This window comes from Argopecten irradians, chromosome 3 (genome assembly GCF_041381155.1).
Source record: "Argopecten irradians isolate NY chromosome 3, Ai_NY, whole genome shotgun sequence".
In the NCBI taxonomy this organism is placed as follows: Eukaryota; Metazoa; Mollusca; class Bivalvia; order Pectinida; family Pectinidae; genus Argopecten; species Argopecten irradians.
Window position 1 is genome coordinate 5,826,184 of NC_091136.1, and position 11,668 is coordinate 5,837,851.

At 38.4% G+C, this 11,668-nt stretch overlaps 2 protein-coding genes across 2 annotated transcripts in view; one reads left to right on the forward strand and one right to left on the reverse strand.

The window, feature by feature from the left end:
* The window catches only part of LOC138317395 (small ribosomal subunit protein eS19), a 332,587-nt gene that overhangs the window by 308,564 nt on the left and 12,355 nt on the right, over window positions 1–11,668 (reverse strand). The gene's annotated exons all lie outside the window — the stretch shown is intronic.
* LOC138317391 (uncharacterized) lies at window positions 5,886–11,160 on the forward strand. Its single transcript, XM_069259019.1, has 2 exons — window positions 5,886–6,254; window positions 8,971–11,160. Exon 2 carries the CDS (start codon window positions 9,131–9,133, stop codon window positions 10,622–10,624), a length of 1,494 nt encoding a protein of 497 aa, XP_069115120.1. The 5' UTR covers window positions 5,886–6,254; window positions 8,971–9,130; the 3' UTR covers window positions 10,625–11,160.

Below are 11,668 nucleotides of genomic sequence, written 5' to 3' on the forward strand. Positions count from 1 at the left end.
TGTCCAAATAATGACAAATTAATCATACCATCTTTGCAAAGACATAATGTTAATTTCTTTTGAAATATTATGTAATTGTAAGGTGTACAGTTTATGACCAATTTTCTTAAAAGATTTATATTTTATATTTATGCTTTTTTTTCCCAAATCACTAAAATACGTGAAATTTAAGCATATTTGCCTGATTTTTCGAAAATAATATATGAGAAACTTTCAATGTTAGACGTCCTATTTTTTATTTTTGTTTTTGTTAGTTTAACGCATACATAATGTTTTTATTTTTATATCTACCTTTTTTTTACCATACATAATGTACCAAAGCTGTGCCCACATCAACCAACCTCGCTAGCCAAGGGTATTAGTCCGATTCTCTTAGAGAATCGGACTAATACCCTTGGCTAGCGAAGTTGACATCAACTGACACTAGACAATTTAGATGTGAGCTTTATATTTATTATTCCGGGAGACACTTGTTTACTTGTATCGTTATTTCGTTCTGTCGCCCCGACAGAACATTAATTTGTGTTTTGTTATTGACAAGGATGTATAAGCAACTCTCATATAAATCTAGGCACATTCACGTGGAAGATGTCTGACAGAGTTAACTCCCTTTATACGTGAGCACAATATGTATTGAGTTTTTAAGGGGGGTGAATAGACCTAATAGATCCTTTACATTATGCCCCTCCTAGTCCGCTAAACCTGCAGATATAAGCTTAAGTTTGCTTTAAGTTTGCCACGTGCAAAGCCTATATATAAATGTCATATATTAGAAATAAAAACAATAACGACTGACTAGTGAGCGCTTTCGCCCCATTATATATATATATATTATATATACATGTACATGGAGGCAAAATTTAATAGCCTGTCTCAATATTCGTTTCCTACTTCTTAAAATTATGAAAATAGGGATACATACATGCTCACATATACGTCATTCGTCGTATGAATTTGTCTTTATACTGGGGTCATCCGAGATAAGTGATGATAGTAAATTGTAGAGTATATTTTTTACCGATATAAATGTTCTTTTATGTTCAATCTTGTTTAAAACATACCATTAATGTATTAATTTTTGTTTGATTATATATAACGAAGCTGCATACCATTAATGTATTAATTTTTGTTTGATTATATATAATGAGCTGCTAAGGTAAATATGTAGAGATTTCCTGAGAAATCAATAATTCATGTGCATATTTTCTTCGATAGTAAAACTTTCCCTTTTTCTCCCATACTTCACAGGGATATCCCGTGGTTGCTAGGGAAAAGATATCTCTATCTTACACACGGGGGTGTAAGACAGCTCACACGCGCTAGACAATAACGTGATGTCATCAATACATGCGGCGTAACTGCGGCGCGCATTGTACATGACGTCATCAATTTTGACGCATAACGACGTTCCTGCGATAATGGCGCGATGAAACAGCTGGAAACCAAGTGGAAGTTCATCATGTTTTCTACTAAGTATGGGTAGAAAAAGAATCTTACATGGGTCTGTGAAGTGGACAGGGATATTTCAACCCTCGTGAAAGATTTTGGCCGTCAACCCTCGACAAGCATCGGGTTGACCGGCCAAAATCTTTCACGAGGGTTGAGATATCCTTGTCCACTTCACAGACCCATGTAAGATTCTATTAGTCTTCATCGACCTGCAGCTTTCGAAGTTCGAACCCCCTGATGATCTTCCTCATCAGTTGTAACATATTTGTGATGGACCTTGAAGTAGCAGACCAATCCACACATGTAAACAGTTCCATCATTCAATCACTCATTTATGTTTTATTGACCTGTTGTATTCCCGAATACATTGATATCTGATATGTATGACTTTCCTCACCCTCGGAAACCCAGTGTCTGAATCACGTAGACTACATGCACGTGGGTAACCGAAGATGGACTTTCCTTGGCTATTTTTTATCTATCGAATTCGTCCTTGCCTGGCAGCCTAGAGCTATGTCCATATCATAAGACATATTACACAGATTAAAGATGCTCCACCGCCGACAGAGCAGAAATGATGTTCATCATTTGAACAATAACTGGTGTTTAATCATGTATATATATATATATGTCTAATTATCACAAAAAAAAATAAGGAAAAAAAAAGTTATTTTGCCTTTTGTGCATGGGCAATCAGTACTTCATTCCATATAGGATATAGTGACACGGAATTTTTTCGGGATGTAATTAATTATTTTTTATATTTTTAACTTAAAATAAATTGAGAATCTCAAACTTTTCGATGGTGGTAATGGTGTAAAGTAAGTAACTTTTGTAACTGAAGAAAAATACTAAATCGTCTGATCCTGTTTTTGATAGTGAAAAAAATACCATTTGTCGGCGGTGGAGCATTTTTAAATGTTGTGAATGGTTAATTACATTTCCGGTTCAAAAAATTATCAGTAATTACTATACAGTGTACACGGTGTTCTTTAGATGGTTTTCGAACAGGATTTCAAAGTCTTTCATGGTTTCTGCGTTCTCGATCGATTCTGCCAAACCGTTCCAGACATTATCAACCACATTCATTATCCCTGTTGTTGGTAGATATTGGTGTCTATGGTGTATATTTAAATTGTTTTATCACCTTTACTATCACTGATTGATATTTTTTGAAAGTTTAGAAATCTGTGTGATGCAATACTTGTTGGTGTAAACACATTAATTATTTGTTTTGTAATGATTCGTTCATATATCTCGTCGATATGTTTTCCGCTTGAAACAGTTTATGATACATGTAAGTGAAGCTTTTGATTTAACTCTCCATACATCGTATATATATATATGTGCAAGAAAATATTATCATACATCATCATTGTAACAAGCCAAACTATCATGGACCTGTTTAATCCACAGGGTTCTGAGAAATAGTTACAGATTATATAAACATGGACCCACCTGAGTGTCTTAAGACCATTTTTAGACGTTTAAGAGGTCTAGATTAAAAAACTATAAAAATCATACTCAACATGGTACTATATACGAGAAGGGTGGAAAGCCTTGGACTCCAAAATTCTAATCCGCCTATATTTAGCTACCTTTGTCCATCTTTTTCCTTCGTTGGTGGGTAGATCTGAGGTCCCTAATATGCTATGGCTAGGTGATTTCTCATCCGTGTGAGTCTCGTTTAAAAATTGCAGTGTGAGTGACTAGCTATATAGCTAATTGACGGTGAGCTGATCGTGACGAGTGATGCTTGCGTGAGTGAGCGGGAGAGAAGGAAGTAATGATGTGGAATGATACAGAGAGGGAAAGGGTGTCTTATGAGTAGAGAAATTCATTCGTATGATGTATGATATATGTGTACAATATAAATGAAATATTGTATTATATATACTTCTGTATAACATTTATTTCTTTACAAATCATATTCATTTTGGGGCCACGGTGGCCGAGTGGTTAAGATGTACCGACATATTACCACATGCCCTCCACCTCTGGGTCGCGTTGTTCGAACCCCATGTGGGGCAGTTGCCAGGTACTGACCGCTGGTCGGTGGCTTTTCTCCGGGTACTCCGCTTTCCTCCGCAAAAAACCCCTCCCAAAAAAAAAATGGTTATGCTGGCACGTCCTTAGATGACCTTGGCTGTTAATATTCCGGGACAAATTAATTGGGCTTAAACAGCTCCAATCAAACCAAAACCTTATTTACAAATGGTTGAAAACTGAATGCGACCCGTTGAAAATGGACCCGTTGAAAAGTGACCCATAAGAACTCGTTTTTACACAACAACACAACACGACACCACAACACCACGAAACCACACAGCATCACACAGCACAGCATCAACAACACAACAACACTACACAACACAACACCACATCACACAACAAAACACAGCAAAATAACACAACATCACACAACAAAACATCAAACAAATATCACACAACATAGCATCACACAACACAACAACGCATCACACTAAACACAGCATCACAAAACACACAACACAAGACAGCATTACACAACAATACGACACAACATCACAACAAAACATCACACAGCACAACAATTCCACAACACACAACCACGCAACAACAATACAACAACATCCAACAACAACATACACAACACAACATCACACAACACTGGAATCCTAATTTTCAGTATTTATTTGGATTATATATATATTGCCCCATTGTAAAACAATCAAATATGAGAATTTGATCCGGTTTCCTGGATTGTTTGCACTATTCCGGGACAAATTATTGCTTTGGGGGGATTCAGCAGGAATAACATTGCTTTAAGAGTGTTACACAGCTGGGTTTCCAAGGGTGCCGGCCCACAAGATTTTTTTTTTCAAATAGTCTAAAAGCCCCTGGGGACATAGAGAGGTACAGCCTATCGTAAAATTGGCGAAGTTTGCCATCTCTATGTATATATGTTTCTGGTTATGTGCAACAGTTTTATTTCAACATACCATCCGTTGATAGTTTGCCAAAGTCATTTTTCAACGGCCATTTTTCAAACAGACCTGGCGTTGAGAATTGACCCTAGCCACCGTCAATTTTTCAACGGCATGTTCAATTTTTCAACGGCCATTCGGGGTCCGTTTTTCAACGTTGAGAAAACTGACCCGAGGTCCAATTTTCAACGGAGTCCATTTTCAACGTAACAACGGCCCGACCATTTATCAAGATTTTTTTATTTATTTTTTATTATAGCAAAGGTTTATCAACAAAATAAAAAGGAATGGAAGGTAATCGAACAAACAAAAGAAACAAATAAAGAACGCAAGTGCCTATCTGAGAAGCATCCTCGATGCTCCAAGGGTTACTGTCACTGACGTCATGTCACCCCCTGGACTATCTGTTAGTAAAACTGAAGGCGTTCAGGAGGGAAAAAATGATAAATTACAGGACTGCAGAAATTTCTTTTGAAGATTTCAGAGAGCGATGCCTAACTTCAAAGCACAAAGTCAACCAGTGTACAGTTATATAATTCCTTTTATGTACATCAAAGAATCAAATTACTCGTGTCTTAGTGTTCATGGTGTTGCCCCAGATTAACTAGACGAGATAGACCAGGGGTGGATATAACGTCAGTGATAGTAACCCCTAGAGTATCGAGGATGATTTGAGAAGATATGTTTGAATGTACACATGTTTACTACAGTCAAGTGGTGTAGGAAATTTGTCCTTCATATATTTATTTCTGTTTTCCCAACTTACAAAAAAAAAAAAAAAATCTCGTGTAAACTTCTGATAGCGTCAGACGTATCGAAGAAGTAAGAGTTATCTCTCTTTGAACGCTTGTTCGTAGTCGGCCTTTGTAGGGCATGACAAATGGAAGTACGAGTCAAACGAAGGGAAGTCACTCTGATAAATCATAATATAAACAGTTACGCCGGCGAAATAAATCTGAGATCAAAAATTATATCTTAATAAAACCACGGATATCGGGATAGGAAGGTAAACATACAAAAAATGAATGTTTCGATAGAGATATTTGGTGAAATATTGATAGGCCTATAAAGGAGCGGCTTTCAGTATTTAATTCAGTAATTTCAAATTAAGAAATTTCAGTTTACATGTTTATACACAATTGTAATTTGAATGGGTACACTGTTCGGATGAATTGATGTGTCACACACGGTTAGAACGGTCTCCAGTTTATGTAAATTAGGTTTTTCTTTTGTAGCCATTAAATGTATTGTATAGACGAACAATGGTTGTTCGTGTCTATAGACAATACACAGGCTACGCGTCAGTGAACATCTTATCACAGGTACTTGGGAATCCGACATTTTGTTAAAAGTATAATTCAATGCTACGCTCAAACGCATCTATAGACTAATCTAAATAATAATAATAATAAAACAAATATACCCAAACAAATCAATCAACAGAATTTAAATATGTTTTTTTTGGGACGGTGGGCTTTTTAGTGTAAATCTTGAAATCTTTTTCCTGAACAAAGACGAACTAATACCCATTTTCGGCCAGTTTATTATGTTAAAAACATAATGTAGAAATATTCCAGATCACAAGAGCCTGTGTTCGAAATACGTATATATATAAACACTATACATGTATATTAATAGGTAACCAAGATCTGCGTACTGTATCATAACTGTAGGCCAGTGGTGAAATACTAGATCTTATCGAGGAAGCAGATATTTTCACTGTCGTAACATGACATTTTATTGTTGATACAAACGTTGGGATTTTAGCGTTAAGTTGACAAGAAAAGGACACTTTGTGACCAGAGAAGAATCTGTACTAAAGATTGTGAAGCCTCTACGGTAAATAACACTATATCTCCTTATCATATTTTCTGTCATAAAAAGAACATATATGTTTTTTAATATTTGGCGAACAATTGTTTTTTATCATCTTGTTATCCTTTTTATGTTAAAACCGTTCTTAACTGATCACAAGATCATTATGTCCTGTTTCAACATGATTTTATGTACAGAGCAAATCCTAATACACAACTAAACAATGTTACCAACCCTATAACTGTTACACACCTAACTACCCCTATAACTGTTACACACCGAACCATCCTTAAAACTGTTACACACCTAACCATCCCTATAACTGTTACACAACTAACCATCCCTATAACTGTTACACACCTAACCATCCCTTTATCTGTTACACATCTAACCATCCCTTTATCTGTTACACATCTAACCATTCCTATAACTGTTACACACCTAACCACCACTATAACTGTTACACAACTAACCATCCCTATAACTGTTACACACCTAACCATCCCTTTATCTGTTACACATCTAACCATCCATCCCTTTATCTGTTACACATCTAACCATTCCTATAACTGTTACACATCTAACCACCACTATAACTGTTACACAACTAACCATTCCTATAACTGTTACACACCTAACCACCCCTATCACTGTTACACAACTAACCAACCCTATTACTGTTACACAACTAACCATCCCTATAACTGTTTCACACCTAACCACCGCTATAACTGTTACACACATAACCAACCCTATAACTGTTACACACCTAACCATCCATATAACTGTTTCACACCTAACCAACGCTATAACTGTTACATACCTATCCACCCATATAACTGTTACACACATAATATACCACCCCTATAACTGTTTCACACCTAACCACCCCTGTAACTGTTTACACACCTAACCACCCCTATAACTGTTAACACATAACCATCCTATAACTGTTAGACATCTAACCAACCCTCTAAGTGTTACACCTTGCACCCCTATAACTGTTACACAACTAACCACCCCTCTAAGTGTTACACACCTAACCACCCCTAAAACTGTTACACACCTAACCACCCCTGTAACTGTTACACACCTAACCACCCCTGTAACTGTTACACACCTAACCACCCCTGTAACTGTTACAATGTACACACCTAACCACCCATATAACTGTTACACACCTAACCACCCCTATAACTGTTACACACCTAACCACCCCTGTAACTGTTACACACCTAACCACCCCTATAACTGTTACAACTGTACACACCTAACCACCCATATAACTGTTACACACCTAACCACCCTATAACTGTTACACACCTAACCACCCCTATAACTGTTACACACCTAACCACCCCTGTAACTGTTACAATACACACCTAACCACCTATAACTGTTACACACCTAACCACCACTATAACTGTTACACACCTAACCACCCCTATAACTGTTACACACCTAACCACCCATATAACTGTTACACACCTAACCACCACTATAACTGTTACACACCTAACCACCCCTATAACTGTTACACACCTAACCACCCCTATAACTGTTACACACCTAACCACCCCTATAACTGTTACACACCTAACCACCCCTATAACTGTTTCACACCTAACCACCCTTAACTGTTACACACCTAACCACCCCTATAACTGTTACACACCTAACCACCACTATAACTGTTACACACCTAACCACCCCTATAACTGTTACACACCTAACCACCCCTATAACTGTTACACACCTAACCACCCCTATAACTGTTACACACCTAACCACCACTATAACTGTTACACACCTAACCACCCCTATAACTGTTACACACCTAACCACCCCTGTAACTGTTACACACCTAACCACCGATATAACTGTTACACACCTAACCACCACTATAACTGTTACACACCTAACCACCCCTGTAACTGTTACACACCTAACCACCCCTGTACTTACTTTACACACCTAACCACCCCTGTAACTGTTACAATGTACACACCTAACCACCCATATAACTGTTACACACCTAACCACCCCTGTAACTGTTACACACCTAACCACCCCTGTAACTGTTACACACCTAACCACCCCTGTAACTGTTACAATGTACACACCTAACCACCCATATAACTGTTACACACCTAACCACCACTATAACTGTTACACACCTAACCATCCCTATAACTGTTACACACCTAACAACCCTTATATCTGTTACACACCTATCCACCCCTATAACTGTTACACACCTAACCATCCATATAACTGTTACATACCAAACCACCCATATAACTGTTACACACCTAACCACCCCTGTAACTGTTACAATGTACACACCTAACCACCCCTATAACTGTTACACACCTAACCACCCCTATAACTGTTACACATCTAACCACCCCTATAACTGTTACACACCTAACCACCCCTATAACTGTTACACACCTAACCACCACTATAACTGTTACACACCTAACCACCCCTATAACTGTTACACACCTAACCACCCATATAACTGTTACACACCTTACCACCCCTATAACTGTTACACATCCAACCATCCCTATAAATGTCACACAGGTAACTACTCCTATAATTGTTACACACCTAACCGTCCCTATGTTTCTCTTTCTATTTTCTCATTCAAGCCATGGTCTATTTTTCTTCATAAGGGCGTAAAAAATCCTTTAATGGGAAAAAATAGCCTACAATGTTTTGGTATTTGTTTTAGGTGATTCAGGACAAGTTTCTACAAGAGGTTAATGTCCGGCATGGCGGCCATTCGAAACAAATCATTTGAGTAATGTAAGGAAACATTTCGGCGGAAATGTTGTGGTTCACGAAAGACTGATTTATCTTATCTTGGGGGGAAAACTGACGTAGACGACAAAATGCCGAAGAAAAAAACTGAACCAACCATCAGCAAGAAATGTCCTGCGCATCCGCAGAATGACGTCATGTTTGTGTGTAAAAACTGTATGGAAGATCTGGTGTGTTCACATTGTGTGACGACAACACACAATGGTCACTTTTTCGTGGAGTTAGAAGATTTTGTGATTCAGAAGAAAGATGACATCGACCAGTTTCTCAGTGAAGCCGAGCGAGATATGCCTGTGATAAAAAACAGGATTGCAGCTACAGAGAAAAACTTGAACGGGAATGACGGTTACTTCAAAGACATCATTGGCGACATCCAGCGGCAGTCGACGGAACTAAAGGCGGAGATCGACAAGATCAGCGATAACTACATTCTGCTTTGTGAACAAATGGAAGAGGAAAACAAAGATAATCTCAAGAGGTTCAAACAAGAACTAGAATTCATTTACAGTGGAATGGCTGCTCTTGTAAGGACGTGTAGAGATGCTCTCGAAACCGATGACGACATGGAAATCATATACGCGGAACGAAAAATTCCGGAAGATCGGGAAATCCCGACTGATTTCCCGTTAAAGGCAGCTGTGTTTCGTCCCGGGAACTCTGGTACAGAACAAAAGATCCGCGTTTTCGGAACACTTGCAATAGAAGGTAGCAAAAGTTTAAGCGAAAGGTCTGCTCTTTCCTCGTCGCCCCAAAACCTCGAGGTCCTCTCAGAGTTCCAGCATAACAAAAGAATCCATTCCATGTGCCCAGCTGGAGAGAATGTTTGGCTACTCGAGCGGCTAAGTCAGGAGATGTTTCTTGTAAACCTCAGCGGGGCAGTTCAGCGCACGATAACCAACGAATCAAGGATCTACGATGTTGCAGTCTCTAAGGACACCAGAGACTTGTGGCTCGCGTGCGAAGACCGAACGATCAGAGAAGTTCACTCGGATACCATGCCAGTTATCAGATTTCGGGTGGAGGAAGCTCCTCGGTGTCTGTGTATCACAGGAGACGATTACATTGTCATTGGCATGGATCGGAAGATTGTCATATACACCAGGGAAGGTCATATCGCGAGAGCGATGGACAAGTTCAGTCCTCTGGCGCGTATGCTGAAACGGCCACATCATATGACGGCTTGTGATCGAGCAGCAGAGATAGCTGTTATCGTGTATGACAACCAAGTCTCGCGTAAACTGCACGTGACTGTGGTAGACGAGAGTTTACAGCTGAAGTACAACCACGAAGGAGACTGTGTCACCATCCGCAACGGCAGCATTCGAGCTTCCGGTTACAACCCGCCCCGGAAGTTCCGTCCGTATGATGCGTGTTACGATAAGCAGAAAAATGTATTAATCACTGACATGAATAATAAAAGTGTGGTCATCGTTCACGGGAAGAACAAGAAAATGGAGACATTGGCCAGAGAGGATTACGAGCCACACGCCATCGCACTCCAGGACAATGGTAACCTTTGGATTGGCCTTGAGGGGAACAAGGTCAAGGTCTATAAATATAAATAGACTCCATCGGATGCTTGGACTTTGTTGATTTTAAACTTCAGATTCTGTACATTAGTGCACAAATACGCAACTACAACAATTATTTTGATGATGATAACAGGAAATGAATCATTTATGCATTAAAAATCTATTCATATCATTCGAGAAGCCATAAAAATAAACTTCGGTGACATGCTATGCAATATTGTTCGTTCAGATTTCCCCTTCATTGGTACATTGTATATAGCTAGTGTGTTCATTTAGTGATATCGAGAAAGGATAACGTTCTACATCATTAAGCATATCATTCGTCATGATGAGCATTAAGTGTCACAAATGACAAAGATACATTGCACTTATCATACAGAAACCGCAATAATCATCTTGGTAGTAAAAATGTGCGTCTATTAGGAAACAGATTTTCTGAAAAATATCCCATGCTCGCATAAGATATTTGTATAAAACTTACTATGCAATGCCAGTTGACCTATATCAACTGCGCCTGCTTCCCAGATGCGATGTCAGTGGTATGAATAAAGCAAGTCTACATTTTTCTTGTGGTGTATATTTTTGATATATCCGATGGACTATGACTATGAGTGTTTATCGAAAATGAAAATATGAAAATTGGTATACAGGGGTTTTGAGGGACACTGGATATCATGACTATAGTTACGAAGCGGTCTTGAAATCCATGAGAGCCGTAGTAACCCAAGAAGAGGTAAAAATTAAAGATCGATTGGTTGGGATCGAAAATGTGTATAATTAATTGTTATCAGTCGATCACCAAGAATTCAATTTGGCATTGGAAATAGTTTTAAATGGGCGCGAGAACAACAAATAACTGTTGTAGTCCCTAACGAGGAAAGACGAATTCGAAATTATCTGATATTTCAAATTTTATCGGGAACTAAACAGTAAACATTAACACTGGTATAGGACTTTTTATTTGCAATTGAGTTCTCCAGGGATACATGCTTTGTCCACTTTCATTTCTGGTGACTATGAATATGATTTCACTTAACGGAAAATGGAGATTATTGTCAAGCCAAAGATTTACCTGGA

Coding starts and splice junctions, on each gene's coding strand:
- LOC138317391 (XM_069259019.1), top strand. CDS start 9,131: ATGCCGAAGAAAAAAACTGAACCAACCATCAGCAAGAAATGTCCTGCG.